This window comes from Apostichopus japonicus, chromosome 8 (genome assembly GCF_037975245.1).
Source record: "Apostichopus japonicus isolate 1M-3 chromosome 8, ASM3797524v1, whole genome shotgun sequence".
NCBI classification, from domain to species: Eukaryota; Metazoa; Echinodermata; class Holothuroidea; order Aspidochirotida; family Stichopodidae; genus Apostichopus; species Apostichopus japonicus.
The window spans coordinates 13,153,603-13,177,901 of NC_092568.1; the positions used below are offsets into that span (position 1 = coordinate 13,153,603).

The 24,299-nt window shown below is 36.9% G+C and overlaps 2 protein-coding genes across 6 annotated transcripts; one reads left to right on the top strand and one right to left on the bottom strand.

Moving 5' to 3' along the window:
- The first annotated feature begins 2,535 nt into the window (after positions 1-2,535).
- LOC139970476 (transmembrane protein 179B-like) lies at positions 2,536-13,962 on the top strand. Its single transcript, XM_071976227.1, has 5 exons — positions 2,536-2,903; positions 5,515-5,705; positions 7,519-7,659; positions 8,914-9,022; positions 9,902-13,962. The coding sequence occupies exons 1-5, from the start codon at positions 2,802-2,804 to the stop codon at positions 10,037-10,039; spliced, it is 681 nt and encodes a 226-aa protein (XP_071832328.1). The 5' UTR covers positions 2,536-2,801; the 3' UTR covers positions 10,040-13,962.
- On the bottom strand, positions 13,883-23,096 carry LOC139970477 (cysteine-rich PDZ-binding protein-like). Of its 5 annotated transcripts, none has more exons than XM_071976229.1 (5): positions 23,007-23,096; positions 20,688-20,751; positions 20,314-20,379; positions 19,454-19,609; positions 13,883-15,768 (listed from the first exon to the last, which is right to left on the bottom strand). In XM_071976229.1, exons 2-5 carry the CDS (start codon positions 20,701-20,703, stop codon positions 15,704-15,706), a joined length of 303 nt encoding a protein of 100 aa, XP_071832330.1. In that variant the 5' UTR covers positions 20,704-20,751; positions 23,007-23,096; the 3' UTR covers positions 13,883-15,703. The 5 variants fall into 5 exon arrangements, with proteins under 5 accessions (XP_071832330.1, XP_071832332.1, XP_071832334.1 ...); XM_071976231.1 differs by lacking the exon at positions 23,007-23,096 and adding an exon at positions 22,684-22,978; XM_071976233.1 differs by lacking the exon at positions 23,007-23,096 and adding an exon at positions 22,493-22,616.
- Between the last annotated feature and the right edge of the window lie 1,203 nt (positions 23,097-24,299).

Sequence of the window (24,299 nt, forward strand, 5' to 3'; positions counted from 1 at the left end):
GGAGGGCTGGGGGCGCCAGCCCACCCCCCCAGTGAAAAATATGGTGGGGCGGAAGTATCATTCCGCCCCCTGCTTCGAAAGTCAGAAAACCCCTTTTTCATTTCCAAATGAGAAAAAAAAATCTCATTTGGAGCACCAAACTGCATCTAAGTCCAGGTGAAAATGCAAAATTATTTACAAAATGGAGTGTGTATTGAAGTGTGCTATATTGCACGAAATTGCATCTGAGGCCACCTGGAAATGCAAAATAATTCCAAAGGGGGAGGGGGACACCCCCTCCCCTTAGACCCCTCCCCCAGGTCGGCCATCAGACTTCAGCCCCCCATTCAAAAGTACCTTCCTACGCCACTGCTACCCATCACATGGTAGCTGAGATATTGGCCTATCATGGCACTTGCCAATTTCCATATCATGACCGTAAAGGTTTTGAGCTAGAAGAGGAGCAAGTTAAGCATATTGAATCCCAACCCTTCTATGCCCCCTCGGAGTAATATCAAGATGTAACCAAAGATTTTCTAAAATGGTGTATATCACCTTCAATCCTCACTATTTTCACATCTTTAAATTATGCTCTTTCACATAAAGGTAGAAAACAATTATATAAACTGATTAAATAAGCATTATATTAGGGTCGTGTTAGCTCTTTTCTCTGACGATTGTTAACTTTTTCGAGCGGATGTACACTACTCTAATTGTGATGTGGTACCTATATACGGGTAAGTTTACTGCTCAATTTAGTAAGTCTGCGTGGAATACGATAGGTTGTAATGACCAAAGGCAAATTAACACATTTTTATGAGGTATGGGATGCCCCGCTAAATAGAACCGATATGTTACACAATTGTGATAAAAACATCGAAATACCCAAAAGTAAGTGGATTTATGTATATCGGCCACATTTCTTTTATTGTAGTTGTGTGAACTTTTGCTCACAAAGACTATCCCAGAAAACCCTATCATACATATTACCCTATGGTGGCAGTATACACATTTTACCACCAGAGCCGTATTGCCTATGTACTGGTATGTTTACTGCTCAATTTTGTTAACACAAGTCTGCGTGGAACACGATTGATTGGAATGGCCAAAGGCAAATAAACACTGAAGCATACAGGGCTGTCGTTTCAAAGCCGTGCACGATTATCGATATTATTATGAATTTGAAAAAAGTTTCCTTTTTAATGGCTTAACGTGGCTAGGTATATAAACTTACAGAAGTAAGTCAGATTATATATGTGACAAAGATTAACAAAAAATAAAATAGTGAATACACCCTCCTCCAAAAGCGATACCAATATTTTGTTTTGTTGTAACAGGGAATAGTCAGCAACGAACGAGGTAACAGCAAAGGAGTTGGGTCAATGTGCGGCGTTTGAACAGCTCTATGTTATTCATCTTACAAGATCATCGAGCCATTGCAGTGTGCATACGAAAGCCAATCCACGTTCAAGTAAGACCTACTACATTGGGGTTGTAACCATCATGTTATAACGACTGTGGTATGTCATGAGTACGGTTTCACAATATTCTCTTAAAATGAAACATACACTACAAAAGAAATTAATTACATTTCTTAAAGAGATCTCAATTAAAAGATCAAGTTTTAATGAATACCGCGTCGTTAAATTTAAGGTGAAGACAATTTGAAGTCATATTAATGTCTAGGATGCCGTAGACTTACCTACCGTGCTGGAACATTGCTACTGTTGGGAGTCGATTTATATGGCACTAGAACTTAGTAACTTCGCAGAAAATCATCATTTAAATTTACTTGATCGTTCATATAGCGTGATATATTTTTACATCTGACATGCCACTATTAAAGATTACTAAAGGTAAAAATTCATTAAATGTGATATGTTGCAGGCAGTTTATAAAGACTGCTGGAATTCTAGGTTGTATCTCATTAACACTTGTAAATTTTGGGAAATGACCTTTTAAACACACGAGCCTCCTCTATATCAGTGACGGTACTGTATAGTCTAACACACAGACTACTAGATCAGTTCCTCAGACAGTGCACTCACAAAAATCACAAATGCCTTGAAGGACATGTTGTTTCCAGTGCAAAACACATTTGTCAAGGACGGATGGTATCCAATGTCATTCGAATGTCCGTTGTTCATATACTGCTAAACGAACGTGTTGTGATTGAGTTATAAGAATTAATAAAACAATGGATAAACATTAACATTTATGCCTGACTGATGAGCCGCCGATGTCATCGCCAATTTAGTCTTAAAGGAGCATTCCATAGATTTAACATACTTGAAAGTTGAAAGCGAAATAACCATAGAAACAATACTGGCACTCAGTTTTTTATTGAACTATAACATATCATGACTAAAATTCTGCACAAAGTTGTCACCTAAAGACTAGTGACTGAAGAACTAGTCACTAATTTAAAAGTGAAATAATGTTCGTTCTTTCGTGGCATCGACCACTGTTTATACTTTTGGCGTTCCTTGCAAGTAACATCCTTAGTCAGGTGATACCATGTTTGGGAAAGTCGCATTCGATGACACTAGCTCAATACTGTACTGCTAGCCTGTGACTTCCAGGCTGTTGATCATAGTACACAGAAAACAACTGCGCGACACCCGCTAGTCAAATTTCACACATGTCCGCTACCGTTAGACATACCTAGGCTTGTCTAACTAGTTGTTGGCAGGATATTGACTGATAGTAAGACTAAGAGGCGTACCCTCAAGGCCACAAACTTCAGACCAGAGACCTATGGTTGCTTCCGCAGAAATTTTTGTGTTGTTTACAGTTTTGACAGCAAATTTTATATCAATCAAATGGCTGCAGTTAACTGGTTGTTATCATTTGTTGAAACGCTCCTCTTAGCAGCGGGTGGACTCTGTGGCTTGATTGTAGCAATTTGTGTGGGAATATCAAAGGTGAGCATATCAAATTTCAAAGTAAGGTCAAGGCGCCTGGACAAAACACGGTCCCGGGACCTCGTTTTAATGTTGACCCCTCATGTTGATATCGAACATGGGGTAAAACTAAAAGTGGTGTAGGCCTACGATAACTTCACAAAATTTGCAATGCTATAGTATATCCTAGTATAGGCTAGTGTACTAATTATTAGTAAGATTAATAATCTGTATAGGCTAGGGCCTACGCCTTTAATGTTCTTTTAAAAAATGAGCAGTAAATTTTATATGTTGTATTGTTCTGGTTGGTTCAAAAGCAAAGTGGCTATTCTTACGACTAGTCGTAAGAATAATGTATAAATACGCATGCGCAGTTGCTTTAATCTGGCTATTTTTACGACTAGGAGTAACAATAATTTCCCGTTAGGGTTAAGGTTAGGGTTAGGTTAGTGTTTAGGGTTAGGGTTACCCCTACTACATGCGCAGTTGCTTTATTTACTTTACTGCGCTTGAATTCGCCGATGTCGTAAGAATAGTTTATAAATAATTGTTACGACCAGTCGTAAGAATAGCCACGGCCGTTCAAAATATATATCAGAGTGACACAGACATCCAAAGTGGTGTTCTATTTCATTCCCTTCGGTCATGCATGTATTAAAGTTAAAGGTATAAATAATTTGGATATATAACTGGGTAAATAATTTGTGAAGTGCTTTGATCTCACTTTTTTAAATAGAAAATTTAAGTTCCTTTTCCACTTCTTTTAATATATCTGTAGCTAGTTTCATTGAGACTGCTTGGATAAATTTCATTTGAAAAGTGTCTTCAATTTGAATTAAAATTTATCTTTTTCAAACATAGCAGCTAGGCCTGAAACTAGATTATTATTAGGATCTATATAGCTTAAAAGGATTGTCTGGTGGCCCAAAGTAGTTACCTTCAAAAATGATAAATAATTTTCCAAACATGTTGTCAAAGTATGAGAATGCTAATGTTGCGTTTGACAGAGAAACAATTTTTTAATTGTTAAGGATGGACATTTCCAATATGATTTGAACAGTACAGAACTTGACATCATCTATGCTAATGCAGATTGCGACATAACCCATGCTCCGTACAGTACCTACAGTAATCACAACAAAAACCGCGTTTGTATACAGATTAATTTCTTCCTTAATTTTCGGTGAAATTTCTTATAAATTAGATATGTGTTCAAAATCTCCTTAAGCCGCCATATATGTAGTAGATCGGTGGTTTCGTGGTCTTTGTGAAACACAAGTTAAGTTTTAACAGCAGACTCTTTGTTGTTTATACATCGCGCTATCCAGCTCCAACGCGAAGAATGTTCGTATGTAGGCTACTCTAACGTTTACAATCGTACAGTTTTGCAAAGCTTCTCCGTACTACATTCTGCTCTGAAATCGATTCCGCCAAGTTTCATCTTTCGGTGTTCCGAATACTTTTCAAGTTTCCTTTAACTGTTAATTTGATCGGTGAATTTTATTTCAGCGATTTTGAAGAACAGTTTATGAACTGTGGTTTGAGTGTGAGAGTATATTATGTGCAAAGCTATACGTATACCAACTGGGCATGGTACAGTAGGCTATAAACGTTCGCGTTATATATAATAGGCAATCACATGTGCCTGTACACGTGAGAGTGTATTTGCTGCGGAAATTGAAGTGCTAACTTCAAGTAGCCTGTTTTGCCTATTTGCCAGCACTACGTCAATTACCATATTGATGCGTTCGAACAAACGGTACTTTTGGTGAGAAACTGGTGAATTTGAAAACCAGATTTGTACAAGAAGAAAACGTCGAATGGGGACTATTTTAACATGGTTAGAAAGAGAGAAATAATAACTACAAGGAAAATGTATCAAAATCTTCCACCAGACAATTCCTTTAAAGGAGAAATAAACTCTGGGTTTTCCAGTGTACATGTGTTTACATGCGTGGGGGTACAGGCGTGGACGGGGTCGTAGAGGGTAGTCCCCCCTCTCCACAGGACGGGGAGTACTACCCCTCCCGTCGGAAGCGCCAGACATTCGATGTTAGGCTAGGAGTCGGGGGTAGCCCTCCCAATTTGTCGGGACTACTACTCGACTCCAAGGCAGAGACCACTTTGAAGGGGCTTTGGTCTCATGAGAAGGAAGGGCGGTGACCGGAGGAGCCGGTCACAGAGGGTGCACAGTGTTAAAAGGTTACCAGGACATTCTAGGTGCGGTAGAATGAGTGTGCTAAGGTTTTGGGGAGACAGGTAAGCTTGTCACTCGTAAATATCCAAACCAATAAGTTTTGGAATTTCTGTCCCGGATTGTTTTAAGTGTCCCGGAACAAGACCTCTTCGCTAAGTCTTAGGAGGCCTGATTTAGTTTAAAGGTTCCTATTTGGCTTTTCAAGTATAGAAACAGCTTCAACACAATCTAAGATGAACGCAATAAACATACAGTAAATTACGATCAGTCACACTTCTGGGTAAAGGCAACACAGTCTGCAATAAGTCAATTTCAAATCAAAAGTGTAAGCATATGTTTTGCATAGACTGGGAAATATGGAATCCTTGTTGCCAGGTCATTAGACCACAGCCTTTCAGTTTTGTATTAATTTTATTTCATGTCTTTGATCGACAGAATGGATTCGATGGCAACTGTATTCTGTTCAGCACCTTCGAATATTGCAATGCAACAGCCGGTGATTTCACATACCTTGGAAAACCTGGTTCCTGCCATTTTGTAATCCTTAGTGAAGTGTTGGTTGCATTTTATGTTCTGCTATATGCCCTTTACCATGCCTGTTACCTCTCAGAGAAGATGAAGGAGTAGTAAGTTTGTAGGCCCATCTATGTTATCCTTTCGATGTGCTAAAATTGTTACATTTTTGGTTCCTTGCTGAAAGCAAAGGAACCTTTGTTGTCATGTCAGTGAGTGGGTGGGTATGTGTGTGTGTTTGCGTGTGTGTGTGACACGTCCGTTTGTATGCACGATAACTCAACAAGGGAACGATTGATCAATGCCATACTTTATGGGTGGGTGGTCCATAATGAGTTGATGTACCTATCGATTTCGGTGCTCATATCATGAATATTAATGAGGTCACAGGGTCAAACGTCAAAAGATTACAATTGCAATAACCTGGCACGACAAGTTGGAGTTTCTTCAAACTTGGTATACTAGTGATATTGGTGGACCACCTGTACATGCTGATGAGTCTTGCAATTGATATCATGCATATTTGTGAGGAGGCTGAGCGTTATTTTTGTAACAAAAGTTTGTATGCACAATAACTAGACAAGGGAATGATGTGCCATACTTGGTGGATGGGTGTTACATAATGATTAGATTAACCCTATTGAGTTTGGTGTTCCTATGAATATTAATGAGGTCACAGCGTCAAATGTCAAAATCTTCAAATTGCAATAACTTGACAATCATAAGTCACAGTTTCATCAAATGTGAGTGTGTCATTGGTAGATAGCCTACACATGGTTATGTGTCTTGCAATTGATAACACATGTCTTTATGAGGAGGTGTGCCTTGCACTATTTACGTTACAAGTTTCTATGATTAATAACTTCACAAGGCAATTATTGATCATTACCATTTTAGTGAGTAGGTGAACCTCATTGTTTTTGGTACTCATGTCATGACTAATGATGAGGGATTTTATATCAAATTGCAGTTACTTATGTGGAAATCATATGTTTGATCTTCAAAATTGGATTAGTGATATTTGTAGATAGCAGACACATGCTGATGTGTGCTAAAAATGGTTCATGCATATTTATGAATGGCTTAATGGCTTAAGGGAATGCTTAATCATTACATACAGTACTTTTTTATCAATTCAATGAGCAGCAGCAAGGAACCATGAACTGTTTTCATGCTGGTTTAGTTTGTTAAAGTACAGTCTTGGGTATGCTACTCTTGCACATTATTCAGGATTATTAGGGTAAGCATCGGTAACCTGTGACATGCTACCATGATACGAAAATGTTTCGTGATCTGCAAGAGAACCAGTTGTAGAATTATAAATTTGATAAATGGTAAAAACATTTTTACCATTTCTGATATATTTTTGGGCAACAGTGATTGACTGTAAATGACCTCTAATGACATCTAAAAATGATTTTTTTTTTGTACAATTCCATTAATAGGTTTCTCAATCCTTGCCAAAGGCAGGAGGAATCTACTGTATGTAGGGCTGATCGTGTGTTGGTTTATGTTGTGGGTTTTATGTTTGAAGTATATCCTGTGTGCTGAATGCCATACCATACACAGTTTAATAATGACAGATTAATTGTTATCACATGCCAATCCAACCTTGATCTTCTTCTATTGCTCTTATTTACCAACAAACTTCTCTTACTTTTGCAAGTAAGAGGAAGTGAGGAATGACCCAGAAGTAGAGATCAAAGAGGTAAATTGCTAAAAATTCCAATGTAGGACGATTACGTGCATAGGAATGTTATATAGGAAATCTGGGGAGACAGGTTAGTAAATACTGTAAGTAAATATGACTTTTGCCAAAACCAGTCAGTTTTAGGGATTTCTGAAATTTAGGGGAAAAAGAATAATCATGGAGAAAGAATAAGGTTTCACAAGAATTCTGAACTTTGAACATTTGATCCATTTCAGCCATCGACTGATGCTGCCGGCCGTTGTGATCAGTATCATCAGCCTGGTCGCTGTGTTTGTCTCTGCGTGTCTGCTGAGTATTGGGTTCAAGAGATTTTGTGGATCTCTCAACGGACGTGAGGAGTTTGGAGTAAAACTGGCGTAAGTGAAACAGTTCTTTGTTTACTTGCATTACTGTACTGTGGGTAGTTTCTGGTGAGATGAACCTGTGACCTTGGGCAGTGTAAATTCCGTCCTTCAAGCATTGCCTCTTGCCAGCGCTATTTCATAGTTATGAAAGGAAATGCTCAATGATGGAGAGAGAGAGAAAGCATCAACAACTGAAGTTCAAAAACCTGTCGATCAAAGTCTGAGGTCAGCAGAGAACCATGTATGTGACATGATATGTCCAAACTTGAAGCTTGGACGATGCTTGTCTTGTTCATTCATCTTAGTCAGAGCAAAAACCCTAAAATGTTATGCAAGGGTCAAAGGTCATCTGTGGTCCATATAGGTCAATATTGAATCCCTGAATATTTAAACTTGAATGAACTTCATACTTGCTATAGGAGCCACCTTAATGAATACAAGAATCAGTTTAGGTTGAGTATGTGGTTGCTAGGCATTCAGTCCAACCAACAAAGGTTTGGTCAAACCTCCAGTAACATTAGAATTGATGTAACTTTGAAACTGCTTTCACAAATGACCACTTAAGAAGTAAACAGAGAGTACTCAAGTTTCCTCGAATTTGTTGCGTAAACGCACTTACATAATCATGTTCAGTTTAGCACCTTAAACTTGCAGTATTCCTCTTTGTACTTTGAAATGAAACTTGACTAGTCCAAATTGATATGAATTATTAAGAACCAATCCTATTGAAAGTTTACCACATTCTATGTGATGGAGCTGTGTTAACTACTCAGTCGTGTTTCAAATGTGCATTGGTACAATTTAAATAAAATCAAAATATTTTTTTCTTTTACATCAGAACATGAGATTTATCATTTTACAAGACGCTTTAACCCATACAAATAATTTATTAATAATCTATGACATAACAAAAGGTCATTTTGTGCCCATAGTCAAACTTTAGGTATCTGTTTTGACATGATTACAATAGACTAACAGTTAAATGTATTACAATTAACTTGCACTGTATGGCAAAAAGTGATACATTGCACACACAAGCCGGCATTGACTTAGTACTGTAGCTGCCTCCTCTCAAATAGAAACACTTTACTAAACATTTAGTACCCCAATTACCCCCACAACCGGTCGACTTATTTAAAGACATTACTTTAGAAATGGCTTGATATGAGAACAAACAGATCTGCATGTACATTTCTAATTCATATCCAAAGCTAAACCTGACTTCAAATCTTAATGACATTTGATTAACTTCATTCTCATATTCAGATGTTCTGCAGCGCCAAAGTGGACCCTACATCCTAAGTGTGGAAAAGACTTTCTCCCACATAAAGATTTCACAAGTGGAAACTACTATTCGCTAATGACAACAGCTCAGGTAATTTCAGCATTTTTCAAAGGCGATCTGATAAAGCAAGGGGGTTCAAGTTCGCAGTGTGAATGCTTACATTCTCAGAATCAGATTGTCACCTTTTCATGGAGGATTCCGATCCTGCAATGGTGATCCAGACTGTAATGTTAACACTTGGGGATGACAACACCCAGGATCTCTTATTGCATGTCCTTAGTCTCTCACGTATGAACACCAGACTTATCCGAGTCAAAAGGAAGGTGTACTGTAGTATGATAACTAGTGTATTGATTTGTAAACAGTGGATGTGGCCTTTGTGCACATTTGTAAAAGCGTTTTGTTTCAACTTCAACCCCCCATCTTGATCCCCCACATCCATTCTCAAATATGGAGGCATCTGGGGTCACCTTTATTCCTCCTAAAGGGAAAACAATCTTGATCCCCAATTGAAATCTCAAATGTGGAGGCATCTGGGGTCACCTTTATTTGTCCTAAAGGGGAATCTTGATCCCCCTTGCAATCTCAAATGTGGAGGCATCTGGGTTCAGCCGTATTACCTTCTAAAGGGAAACAGGATATTGATCCCCATTGAAATCTCAAATGTGAACAGGGCTCTTGACTGCTTTACTCATATTTTACTAGTCTATTGAATCCAGAGTTATAGGTATATTCAATGTGTGGGATATCCTGTTTTATAGCTATATTTAATGCCTGGAGTAATATCATGGAACATTTCAGACTTCTCGCTAACATTTCTTGAGAAACACCACCTTTTTGTCGAACGCTAACAGTGAAGCAATTTTGATTACTTGCCAAAAGCGAAATGAGTTTATGCGATGTTATCATGTAAAATATGGCAAGGAATCACTATGAAGCCCATTTTGGTTTTTTTTTTTGTTCTTGTAGGGAGCAGCCTGGTTTGGTTTCCTGTTCCTACTTGTGGCTCTTATTTCTCTGATACTTCGAAGAATCATGTACAAGCCTGCAGTAGGAGATCCATCATCTTCAGACAAAGCACAGATTACAAGCAATATGGTGCTCTGATTAAAACACTTGAGTATAAACCTAGACTGCACAATGGTGAAAATGCAGTTTGTTGTTTGGTGCACCTTGCCAGACATATGGATACTTGCTGGGACCATTCTCGAAGGAATGATGAGAGTGATTGCATGGAACCTCAAGATTTTATTTTAATTACTTGTTTGACTGATAAAGTCTCTTTTTCAAATATTTTTTAGTTTGATACCCTTCCTGTTAAAATGTTAGGAATCTTAAATTGGGAAATTTACTGGATGATTTGGCATGCTTCTGTACAGCATTGGAAACATTTCCTTTGTGTAGAAACATGTCTAAAACCAGAGTTGTTTTTCTTTGAAAGTTAATCTGTGTTTGTGATTTTGAAATAGCCTTAGTGTTGCATATGCATGAGGTCACATATATGAGGTAACTTGTGTTATTTTACATATGTGCTGTGTGAAAGTAGCAAGTGTTATGCACATACCAAGTAATTGCTTCCACAATTAAAAATGTTCTTCTGTAGCTGCAGCTCCCTTCTTGGTTACAGAATTTTCATTTTTATTGTACAAATTCTTAAGCCAAATCAGACTTATGGAAACCAACACATCATCCAACCTTGCAAGCAGTAGGCGTTTTCTGCATTTAAAATGTTAAGAAATAGCAGGTACAGTATAGGTATGGAAAGACTCCTTCAAGCATGTTAGCTCAAAACATGGTTAACCTTGCAAACTTAACACAAGTAATCCACTACATGAGACAATGTAGAATTTTGGACCCAACCAATGTGGTATTGGAATTGATATGTTGTAATATGGTGTGAATGAATGTGTGTGAATGTGTGCCAGGGGTAGGCATCTGGCACTCAATATAGAAAAAACAATGATTTAACATCCAGAGTACTGATATTTGGTCCCTGAAGTAGGTTTTTGGTGACTGAATCTGCCTGTAAAGTATACAGTTCTAGTCCGACAGAATGCAACCAGTGTAGTGTACAATAATGATAATCAAATAGTCATTAATGTGTTGAAAAATGAACATGTTAGAATCCTACCACTAAGAAAGTTAAAGGAAGGCTTCCATTTATCAGAATGTGTATAAAATTTTGACATGTAAGAAAAGGGAGATGAAAATAGACAAATATACATGTTCATCTGTATTCATAGAAGTTCAATTTAAGATGTTATGCAAAGGAAATCATGTTTTTTTAAGTCTACTTTGGATGACTTTTCATAAAGTAAGAAAGTTTCTGATGTTCTTTTGCAAAATCTTTTAATGGGAAGATGAGGGGTGGTGGATACAATCACCCTATCAATAAGTATTGGGTTGATATGAGGAATTTAGCAGATGTTGCAAAAATGATTGCAAATTATGAAATCATCATTCTTTAGAATTGTTTCATGTACAAACAATTTTATTTTTATCCACATATTAAACAGATCTGAAAGTTGTGTAACGATTGGTATTTTGGAAAGGATGTGACATATTAACTCTGCATTCCTTTGTAAAAATTTATGGCAAAATTTTAATTTTACAAATGGACAAATAAAGTGAGTGTTAATTTTTGATTCAGACACTATGACCTTTAAGCAATGTAACTTTAAAATAGTTTGCAAATGTACATAGTAGCATGAAATAGCAATGTTGCTTGAGTTGACTGAAGTAGTTCAACCAATTTATTAAAGGAAATTGAAACCCAACGATTAGTACAATATATCGGGTAGAAATACTAGCAATGACCAACCCACAAATGCAAACAACATCTGTTTCTCTTCGGGAGCTATTAGGGATGTAAAGTTTTCTCTTGACAGTGGACTTGGGCTAGTCAAGACTGACATAACTGAGGTTTTGAATTATGGGTGCTTTTTAAAATTCATTATATGGACATGTTGGCTGGCATTATTGGTAATCTTCTAATCTTATCTAAAACTGACTTTTAACAGCTAAAGTTTAAATTCCTGGTGAAGCTACAATCGCACGCATTAGCGGTTATTGTAGCCATCAGGCATGATTTTTTATCTGAAACAATATTTTATTTCTTGCTCCTGAGTTTTTAGTTTTATGGCATGTAAACAGAAAAGTTATACTTCTTCCCCACTGCAGTTCCAGTGCAGACATGAAAATACACAGGTCTATGTTTTGTTTCATTGATGATAATCACAATGCTGTATCTTAAACAATTGTGTTACTTTGCAGCATATTTAGAAATTAGCATCACTGTTTGATTGATTGAGGTATATTATTTAATTTTGTAGCATTTTGTACATTACATTTATTACTCAATGTGTAGCACCAAACTTCATGTGTATGTTAAAAGTTAAGTTTCTGGACACTTCATCGTCATGTTATAACATGCAATTTTTTTTCTCTAGACATTTTACAGGTAGATTATACTGGATGTTTCTAGTTTTATGGAGAGAGTTAGCTACCTAAAGCAATGATTTCAAGTGTGTAAACATACTGGATGCTTTGGGAAGGATGATTTGTTAGCACTTTTAATAACAGATTTAATCATCAGAACAGTTTAGAGCAATTCATGAATCAAACAAAGTTAGGTGGATGGATTACCATGGCAATAACAAGTTATTCGTGTTGGTTTGGTGGACGGTCGTGAAGACTGTGGGCATGATTATTTTATTCCAGCGATATGGAATTCAACTTGCTTTGTCAAATTCATTTCATTTTCATGAACCTTCATGTGTCAGTTTTTGTAGCAATATTTGAGCACAGATGATAAGTAAATGAGTGTAATTCTGCTTTAAGAGGGAATATATTCTCTTCATCATTTGCTTATTGTAGATATTGAAAGAGAGTGTAAATTCAAAGTGTTTTAGTTCATTGTCATCTTATGACCATTTCTTCTTCCAAACCACCTGTAATTTATTACTCGTATAACTAAGATTCACCAGTTTGCCTTATTCATGATGAGAGTCTGGATGCAATATGTGTATAAGGCTTCTTAGATCTGATGAGACAGAAGGATGTAATGTGTGTTCTGCAGTGGAATTTATCTTCTCTCAAATCCTTCAAAGAACAACAGCAAAAGTATCCAGGACCTATGAGTCATCTTTATATCATTTAATCAGAAAAATCCACAATTTGCACTAGTACAAAAGTTTTTGCAGGTCACATAAGTATTGTTTCCCTCTAGAGTTTTGTGTTACTTCTGATTGAGTTGACATAGTGGCCTAAACAAATTAACTTGGCTCCAGCCCTTCAGCAGTGGATACTGCTACTTGGATGAGGCAACATCTAAAAACTCAAGCCGCAGTGATTTTTCCTGGTCAAACCAAGTTTCGGACAGAAAATTGAGGAATATAATTTTCCCCCAAAAATCTACAGCTTTGTAGTATTTCTTCTATAAATGTCGCACAAAATCGACATTTGCCCCCATCCAGGGTAGTGCCTACCAAGTTGTCAGCTGATCCAGTTTGTTATCTGTGGTGTTGAATATTCATACTTAACATATATATAACAAATATGTTGTACACGATATTGTTCCTTTACCCATTTGGGATTTTCAGAGGAACTTTAGTTCGTTTAGGGAACAAGGGGAAAGGGCACGGTCGAGAAAGTTAGATGTATTTGTCGGAAAAGGAAATAAATGATGGGCGTTGAAGGTGGGGATGGGGAGAAAGAAACTGGGGGGTATTTCATATACCAAGTTTCCTCGTTCCCTGTGCGTGTATTTTAAGTTCGTCTTGCTGCTATATATCTGTAATTCAAATTAATCATCACATCACCTCATGCAACAGGAAATACAACTGGAGTATGTAAAAGCATAATACACATGGTATAGTAGAGAATGCTTACTAAGTGACCTTACATGTAAATTTGAACTTGTATTAAAGACTTCAGAAAGAGAATCGATGGTCAAGTTAATGCAATTTATATTTTTTCAAGCAATGCTTCAATTTTGTTTTCAAAATAAAAATAAAAAGATAAAGTCTGAAGTTTCCTGTCTTAACATTCTGATAGCTTCTATCAGTCTTAGTGACTGACTGTAGGCATGAACAATAACATGTTACATGACGATGATGCCTCGCCATATTGACAGAAAATGATGTCTTCTCCCCACTCATTACTTCATTCTCCCCTCTCATTACTTCAGTAAGAGTATAAAGTGTGAAGTACACGTGTCACTTACACAGAGGATTCTGAGGAATAATACACATTTTAGTAAAGTTTGGACAAAGCAACCAAAAAAAATGTACCTTCACTATTCAGAGATTACAATACTCTTTATGGATACACAACATCACATCATTAAAGGGCGTTGGTATCATTAAAGGGTTCTTTAGTTCAGTCCCCTATTCCTTCCTGTTTCTACTACTGGTGGTCTTTAAATATGATGTTACTGATGTTGTGTGCCAAAACTGCCAATCACCAATGAAACTGGGAAACTCAGAGAAATATGCAAGCCAGCAAAATGTAAGAGAAACCTTAATTTCAATGTTGCACGAACTTCCTCAATACGGGAAGGATTGAAGTTTTTTCACTTTTCCTTTAATTGTTCAGAAGTAATGTATAATGTCAATTCTCACTATAGTGACACAACTGAAACTGCTATAACTGTGTAACATACACTTCCATTGAAAAACATCAGTGTTTTTTTGTCATTTGCATTGTCTCATGGCTGATTCAGAACCCAACACAACAGCTCAAATTGAACTATATTATGCTGTAGCATTAAACCATGTCATTAAATAATCTCATGAATGATTCCATTGACTGCAATATCACCAACAAAAATAAGAAGTAAAAGTTACCTTTCAATTATCAGATGCAATACCCACTACAAGGTAGCAAACATTCTATGATATATATGAATATTTTAACATACATTAAACTAATTGAAACACCTATGAAGAGAAGGTTTACTTTCACTCCTGTTGATCACATAAATGGTTGCTCACAAATTGGCTTCACCTGTGACGCTTTCTAAAAAGTTATAGTTTCTACCAAGCCTCGTCAACATGTTTACAGAGATTTCATTTGCACACACAGTGGTGTAGGTGGACCTTGACAAGTGACTCATTAACTAAACCTCTAAATGGCGCCACTACCAGTGTGAACAACTCACCTCACAGTGACTTAAACTAACTATGGGCTTGGAAAATATTTCTATATATTGTGCAGCTTGCTGATGGAGATCGATCATTGAGTCCATAGTTCAAGCTATCTTCATGCCTTCCGAGATGTGGGGCTCTGGTGGGTCTTGGATCAGTTTTGGAAGAACCTGAGTCATGGGCCTAAATGTTTTCGGACAGCTTACATACACCATCCAGACAGGAATATACCAGGCTTACCAGACTAGATTTACATACCATCTAAGACACAACCATCTCTCACTGATAATGGGCGAATGTTTACATCGCCTGTAAGTCTTGTTGGAGCCCGCTTATTTCAACTCCTAGTCTCCTACATTACTTTAAGGGACTACATACTGTACACAGATGCTAGAAAATTGCAAGATATCGCCACAATGAATGACCAATTTGTTCTCAAAATATGATATCATGCACATCTTAAGCATTTCTTCGATAGATATGGAATGTGAGCATTGTGTTCACAGTGTTTTCATAGTGTAGTACAGTACAGGTAGTACAGTAGTCTGAACTTCAGTATAGACATAGGATGCTTCCTTTGACTTCACTATACAATCCGTTCCACAGAAAACCACCACTTGCATCTTCAAACCGACGTTTGCTTGTACTTCTTTGTATCCAGTATTTTCTTCCCACACATCGCACAGATGCCTAGAAAGGTTGAAGAAAAAAAAATGATTGATAAAACTTTAAACAAGAATTATCAACTCTCTCAAACAAGCAGTCAGTAATACTTGTATCTTCAGAGAACTCCCAAGTTCTGCTTACCTTGACTATTATGTCTAGAGCTAAACTTCATCTAGTGAATAAAGTGAATGAACCACAATGCACAACACTGAGCATCTTTTCCAATGCCATGATGTCATCATGGTCCCTTCTAAAGAGAAGCAGTTAGAATCTCTAGAACCACATATCATTAACAGATCTACCAATTCTATCTAGCTAGTTATCATCACAGATACTCATAACTAAATGAAAAGTTCATTCAGTAGGCATATAAACAACATTATTTAAGTCGGTCAGGAAACTGTAGGCATGCATCTCACTTCTAGTTTGTCCAAACTTCAATTGTAAATCAACACAAGTGAAGGCTATTGAGTAACACACTGCAAATGTACAAATACAAGGAAGTAAAAATATCTGTATAAAAGAAAACACCAGTGTCATCAACATTGTGGAACACAGGAAATTAAACTACATGTATAGTGATTGCTTGAAACAAATTCTTATCAAGGTGCATCAAAGGGATGATCTACATATCACAACCGTTAGTTCCCTATAAATGTAACCAACCAAAAGAATCTCTCCACCCTCAAATTCCTACCTTCCCTATGGAATGTTTAGTCAGCAAACAGAATCACCTTGACAAAGTATGGCATATTATCATGGAGACAACATTCAGGTTTATGTAAGCAATCAATGCAGTTTCATGTGAATGGCACTAAAAAAATATTATACTTTGAACAAGAACTACCATTATATTGTCTCGAAACATTCCTTTTGTGTTTTGCTATTCACAGGAAAGTAGCTTCAAGAACTTAAAAGTCTCAACACAGGTTTGCAAAAATTAAACTTTGACATTTCCAGCTAACTGCACTAAAAGCTCAGTGAAAATAACATAGTTCTATGCAATTTCCATATCAATATTCATTATTTTTATTGAGTAAAGAATTATCTGTCATTAAACCAATTGAGCTGAATTAAGTTCCCCAGATTTATTAACAAGTCCATAGATTTGACAAACTTCAATCAAAATTTGCAAGCCCTACCCAACAGATGATGTGCCAATCAAATCTTTCCATTTAGTTTACGTCCGTTTGGCCTAGTTGCCTATGACTTTCACTTTTGTGGCTAGCTTGTGTTAGCCCGTCTCCTGAATCATATAGATCTTTCTTTCAGTCTTACCAATGTAGCTTGCAAAATTTTGTCATATCCTTCCATTGCAATGAAGAAACAGGTGTTTTCAGACGTTTTGGAATTGTGTAAAAAAAGTGGACAATACAAGTATTTATGTTACACTTGTGTGTAATGAACATGCTGATATGGGTGGTCGCAGTGATTTTACAGTAAATCGTTCGCGCCATGAGGGCAACAGAAAATATATTTCTTTCTTTAGATTGCGACAGCTTTTCTCCATTAAACCCACTTGGTCAGAGTGCATTTAGAATAAGAAACATTGAATCTGCTTTGTAAGTTTGTTTTCTGAAATTCATCAACAAACACGTTTTGAGACTTTACATAGCTTAATTCATTTCTTTGTATGCTAATATCAATGACCAGTAACAGTTTGCATTGTTTGATTAATTTCTCCAACGAACATTAATGGTCAAAATCACCCTTTTAGCTTTTAAATTGCCATCTTTTAGCCTCTTTAATGACACACGTCTACAGTATTTGTGCAACTCATGTCAACTTCCTTAAGTTGTTTTGAGAGGTATATATTTCGTTTTTTTGTTTTTCTTTATTTTTATTCCTTTAATATTTTCTGTCGACAGGATATTATGTACTAGATAGTATTTGGTGGCTAGGATGCCTGGAAACATCACTTCCTTTCATTCTTTGGTCTCATATGATCGACTGCAATATAATATCATCATTGTTTGATCACTCCAGCTATCGAAAAACACAGTTCAAAGTTCAGAACACTTTCACATGATTTTGTGAATAATGCCGCAACATACACAACAATTTTATACCAAACTATTTGCACTCTGGAGTGACCAGTTGATAGAATATATCATTCAAGTGTCACACCAACCCCCCCCCACCCCAGGGGTTTTACCATAATGGTAGTCATTTTCACTTTGTCTGAACCGTTCAAAATGCTACTAAGGCCTCTATCACTGTACCATTTTCCCAACAAAGCCCTTCCCAGCTATTACAGTATAATAAAAATTTTAATTAATTAATACCATTTACCTGCATCAAATATTGTGCCACTTAATCATATTAGTATATTGATTTATGTTATAGATAAGTTTAGATGAGTAGATGCTTCTTGTGTAAATTTGTATGATTTGGGTAAATACTATATATACCTTAAATATGAAAGACCTCTGAATATTCTTCTAATCTAATTATAAATGATAATGACAACACAATCTGGTTGGGTTTCACTTCACAACATGATAGCCTATTCGAGCTGGCTTCACTCCAGTAATAACAAAAGCAACATCCACACAGACTTTAAGAGGTATTCCTTAATGACAGATGCATCAATATGAAGTTATACCCTTTACTTTTCAATGGCAACACCTTCTACCCTCCCTTTTTGTGTGCAAAGATGGCTAGATCTTGGTTCATCTCCCAGAGAAGTGTTGAAGACTATAGGCTTGATAATTTAATTGAAAAAGTAACAGAATTTCAAAAGGACTGAAATATCTATGGTAATATGAATAACCAGCAGTGAACTATGTGTTCATTTGCATGTAGGAACCTTTACTTTGCAGATAAAAGCAAACTGCTATAGTTAACCACAGTCATTATGGTTACTGGCAATTCCAGCACAATACTTTTTCTTTCAAAAAAGTGGGATGTGTGTTTGGTTACAGAATGCCTGTAGGAAGCTTTTGAGCAAAAAGCAGTAACATTTTGCATGACTGTCTGAAGCACAGATGCTTTGACAGTAGTTCCAATGTATGTTAATAGTTTGCCATTCCAAACAATCATCAGCAGTGAGCCCTGTACTTATCCTCTTACTTAACCTACAACTTTCATGGTAATCTTAACTGATGTACCTATGCCAAGGTGACCAGACATCCCTGATCTCCAAGGAAAGTCCCTAGATTTCATGTATCATCTCTGGATTAAGAATGATCCTGGAAATGTCCCTAGTTTTATGTACGATCCTGGGAATACCCCAGAAGTTGTAAAGAGGCAATGAATAATTTTCAAATTTACCCACCAATTTGCCAACCAGAACACAATTCCACCCCTCCTTTTCAACACCCTGTGTAGGTACTAACCCTTGACATCAACATGAAGGGGTTACCATCAATATCGTGTTCCCGGATGTGCTTGAAAAACTATGGTCACCTTAGGCGAGGCCCAGCTTCATTTGCAAATCACACTACGGCCAGTATATGATATTGCTAATTACCAGTTGTAGTTCCTTTTGTAGTAATACAGTACTATGAATGATACAATAATAATGTACTATGGTTTCAAGGTGGAAATCGTTGAGGCATTGGAGCTTGTAGCTATGATACTGCTCAAGTCTCAACTAGAGAAATTAGTGAAAGAACTAATCCATGGTTTTCTTCTGTTTTTGCTTAGAAAGTGCACAGAACTGCTTACCCTCATAAACTAATGGCAAGTTATGGATAAAATTACTTACCAACTTTGTAGGCACAAGCTTGACAATAGTGTGATCCAACCTGATGAACTGTCTGCTTGCAAATCCTACACTTTTTGAATTCCTTTGTGTATGGGTTGAATCGTGCCTTCTTCCCTGTCAACAACTTATTTTCTCCAACACGCCTTCCGCCACCCTCTGAAACCAAAGTAACAGTTGAAATAATATCACAACAATTTATAATTCAATAACACATTTTGCTGTTTTTGAATATTAAGTGAACAGCAAAAAGAAGAGGACATTATCTGTTTTTTGTTGCAAGATACAGCCCTCAATGGAAAGATTCTATGTTTCAATCTAAATGAGAATCTTTTACTATGCAAATATTGTCTTCTCCTCTCTTTTTGATTTATTTTCATTCAATCTTACTAGCTGCATAGCAGAGAAAGTTTTCATGCCGACAGATATTAAGCCAGCTGTTCTATGCTGGTATCGGTCTTGTCTAGGGTCAACAATCTTTGTAGCTAATGTGGACAAGTTGCAGGTCAAAGAAGAGGGCATACTACATATAAACCAGGAAAGAAAACGTTCAGTGGTACTGATGCCTAAGCATATTCATAGTGTGGTGAGCCATTTCTGTTTCTACAGTAACATTGTAGTGAACTAAAATCTTGTGTATATCAATATCGGTTCAAATTTGATGAACCAAATACTCCATATGAGGCTTACATTAGTCTTTATGGAAAGTTGCTTCAATTGATCAGCACCACACAACACATTCAATATCCTTGTGGATATCATTCCTTCAGGATAATATTAAATTATATATTTTGTCTCTGGAATACTTGAAGGAGGAAGACCTGACATTACACAGTGAAGTTACATAATAGAGATGATCTCACCTGTAGTATTTCTGGCTCCAGATTTCCATGGATCAGGTGTTATTACCTTGCCAAGTTTCTTCTCACCTGTCAAAGCGAGAAACAGATATCAACACAATGAACCTCCCATTGGTTTACTAATACTTGCTTTCTTATTTCAGTTTCGGCTCAGTTGAATTTAGCCAATTTTTTAACAAACTAGGGTAGCAGAATTTCATAACAATGCAATGTATCAGCTTAACCAGTTACAAACTAAAGCTTAACAGGTTACATTTACACATCATCAAAGCAATCCAACGTGCAAGTTAAGCCAATCTTCTTTATGCAAATAAGAAGATAGAAACAAACATTGTTTCAAAAACCCTTCTACATTTAAAGGCATTGAAGAAACTTACATTTTTCACAGACCATGATTTTCTTTATATTTTATCTCTGTGGTATCAGTCAGTGTTGAAGAGCCTGAAAATGTCAAAAAACTATTTTAGTTATAAAGGATCGGACAGTTACAGTAATGTCATTGTTAACTTCTGCAGGCGCGGATCCAGAGGGGGGGTCCAGGGGGTCCGGACCCCCCTGCTCTTGGCCAAAAAAAAAGAGAAAAAAAAAAAGAGAAAAAAAAGAGAGAGGTGCTTTGCATGGCTAAATTGAAGGGGGTTCCCTGTTGTACTTAAATATCCAACAATTTCACAATGGATAGAGGGAAACCCACTCCCCTTAGACCCTAGGATCACTGGATGCCAAACCCCTCACCCTTCCAGAATCCTGGATCAGGCCCTGCATCAAACAGTGGTGACGGAATGGGAGGGGGATTGGGGGCTAAAGGCATTATGATTTTTGTATCATCTCAACTCATCTGATATGTATTACCATATTTCATAGATTGCTTTTTCCTCATCAATTGAGAAATTGCAGACATGAGATCCATATTTTCAGGCTAGGTACATGCAGTTTAGAATACTCGAGAAGTGCTGTTTCCGGCCATCTGGGGGGTTTGTAAAGCCAAAAATTTTCTGGTACGCTCCGCGCCAACCGATGGTGGCGCTCCGCTTAGATAGTCTTACGTTCAGGCGCGGCTGGAGCAGTCAGACCCCCCCCTGTCACAAATCCTGCATCCGCCCCTGTTCTGTCATAGTACAGTGCTCTTTAATCAAGATCCATAAACCAGACTGAAAGCCCTCCCAGTGGTTACTAAGAGATCAACCTGTCACATATGTCTAACTTTGAAACGAAAGTTTCCTTCACTAGTAGACAAAAGTGATGACCCTTTCTCCTAAGGGAGGATGCTTAGTGCAAAAAACCTGCAAACTTACTTTCTTTAGTACAGTTCTCTCTTGCTCAGAGAAAGCTTTTGCTTGGTGTAGGCTGAGAGAGTTGTTAACCTCTAATGAGGACAAAGAAAGAGGGGGGGGGGTGTTGTTCTTGAAGAAGGAATGGACATCTCTGAAGGAAACAGCTACATGTATTTACAGTAACCAGATTTCATGTTTAAACATTTTTGGTGTTGACTATACATTTTACCACAGTGCAAACTGAAACTCAAGGGCATATATATGCTAATTATGTTAATGAACTGAATAGTATACAAAGATTTGCTCCTTCCATTTTTTGAGCTTGTGTTTTATGAGCAAACATTGTACATTCTGAAAGATGAGATACATAGTAACTTAGAGGAAACAGCTGTTACTATTACATGACATGTTGTCAATACACCTCCAAGTCCAAGGTTTGTGTTCTATCTCAAAATTCAACCTCTGATCATAAAATTCTGGCATTTTGTAGGAATATCCAAGTCTTAGATAAGAATTTCTACATTTAATCTGGAAAATATGATCTTTTCCATTCATTTTCATGTTTTATCTCATAAATTCCACCTTGAACATTGAATTTTGACATTTCAACAGATATCATTAGAGTAACGATTGGTGATTTGTTTTTCATTCGTTCAGAGTGCAATGTCACTGTATGTAAGTGTCCATGACCCTTGACTAAAGAGATAATTCTAGAATTTGTTGGGTAAAAATGCCAGCACCATCACAAGTCCCCTCACACCCTCCCCCCCACCCCCATGACAGTCCAATGATAGTGATGCCCCAATTTTCACATGTTCCTTTGAATGTCGACTATTCAGTTATTTGACATACTGTATGTGGTGTAAAGTTAAATCATATGCTTGATAAAAAGTTGCAGGAAAATCAAGCACCTTTGATATCACCAATCGTTGCTACCTTGGTAGCAGAGGTTGCATGGTTCTCAAGTAGATCTAGGCTATGCGAGTTTTGTTGGTAAGAGGGCTATTTTATGCATTAATGAAGGGAACTCTAGTACTGTACCTATGGTTGTTTCCTTTGACCTAACCAAGGCATAATGTACTATTTGAGAACCTTTGCTCACCTAGCCTCCAAGTACAATGGTAACGTCAATCCAAGACTATTCACTCACGAGAAAGGGCACAGACAAACACCGACTAACATACTAGGCCTACTACTATGACATGTCTTCTTTGCTAAACTGTATCAGTGTGTCTACTATTCAATATGTACCCTAACATAACGTAAGTACAGTACAACTTTAATCGGTACTAATTTAGAAAGATGTCAATGGAATTCTCAACTTCCATGCAACGACTAAAAAATTAGGCTTTCGGTATCTTTGCTCATAGATATACGCTTGCAATGTGGAAGAAAGTACATGACAACCTTAAACAAGCTACTTACTCGGGAATTGTAGTAGGTGACAACGTTTCCACAGCATTAATGTATATTTGTCATTGATATTTGCTTATCTTTGCTGGCATCGTATGGAACGCCAAAAAAAAAAAAAAACCCACGACAACAACAAGATACAAGTTCATGATGAATTGATAATATAAAAGTAAATGGAAATGTAACAGTTCACAATTGTAATAAAGATGAACACGATTATGACTTACATTGTGATCCTTTTTTTTGCGTACAACAAACACTGAGAAGAGAGAAGCAGATAATGTACGACATGGTCAAATTCAATAATTTCTTGTTTTCGTGGATATTTTTATTTTGTGGATTCATTAAAGAATGATGCTGACATTAGAAGCATTCTTTCAACAGCTCTCTCAGTTTCGCCTGCTTTGCTTTCATTAAATGAAGATTAATTAGAGAGTAATTAATGAATTCTTGCCCCTTGTTCCTACTTCCCCTCACTAGGTTCCCCCGGATCCACCACATCACTTGTGTTGTAACTATGCATTCTGGTCAAGCCATTTTATTTATTCAGATACAAAGGAATGACTATGAATCCACCCACAAGAATTTGGTTACACCATTTGGCAGCTCCTAATTATCAAGTTACTTACTTTAAAGTCTATTACAAAAAACGAAACAAAATAAAGGTTAATTTAATTCATTTCAAACATTAACTTCTATGACTACACTGACATTGTTTCTGGTACATTAATTGGTAAGTAGTATAATGAAGTGGTTCCTAACTTGAGGATAAAAATATGAGCTCATTTTGTTTGGAAGACTGACAGACCAACACACTTATTTTATGACCTAAGGAACAAACTGCAATTGGAAGACTTACCATTGACGAGCTTAATACAAGTACAACCATCCCATTGACTTGATTAGTTTTGTCACAAGAACTACATGCAACTTACTGTGATATACTGTACTGTACAACTTTACAAACAACTAGTACACGTGAAAAATTTCAACGGTCAGTGATCGCTTTACACAGATAAGACATAGGTATGGGTGGGATATGTAGGACAGGGCGTTTGGACTGCGGTTTAAAAAAGTGGTTTAGAACCACTAGACTACTTCATATTATGTTTTCCTGTTGGTAATACCACATTTGACTGTGGAAAGTCACTTCCAGATTGTGACAAATTAAACACACGATACGATGCTAGATGTAATGTCTTCTAACGGTAATCGTGCTTTTAATTAGTTTGTCGAGGGATTAGCAGCTTTATACTGTGTATCTCTTTACAACGTTCGTGAACAGTGTGTATGTTTTAACATGAA

What these genes read in the sequence shown, in the direction of transcription:
- LOC139970476 (XM_071976227.1), top strand. Translation starts at nt 2,802, where the DNA reads ATGGCTGCAGTTAACTGGTTGTTATCATTTGTTGAAACGCTCCTCTTA. An exon ending in TTTGTGTGGGAATATCAAAG is followed by an intron (nt 2,904 to 5,514) that starts GTGAGCATATCA and finishes TTTGATCGACAG; the next exon opens with AATGGATTCGATGGCAACTG. An exon ending in TCAGAGAAGATGAAGGAGTA is followed by an intron (nt 5,706 to 7,518) that starts GTAAGTTTGTAG and finishes GATCCATTTCAG; the next exon opens with CCATCGACTGATGCTGCCGG.
- LOC139970477 (XM_071976228.1), bottom strand. Translation starts at nt 23,043, where the DNA reads ATGCTGTGGAAACGTTGTCACCTACTACAATTCCCGA. An exon ending in TCACCTACTACAATTCCCGA is followed by an intron (nt 20,380 to 23,006) that starts GTAAGTAGCTTG and finishes TCGCTTTGACAG; the next exon opens with GTGAGAAGAAACTTGGCAAG. An exon ending in AGCTTGTGCCTACAAAGTTG is followed by an intron (nt 15,769 to 19,453) that starts GTAAGTAATTTT and finishes CAACCTTTCTAG; the next exon opens with GCATCTGTGCGATGTGTGGG.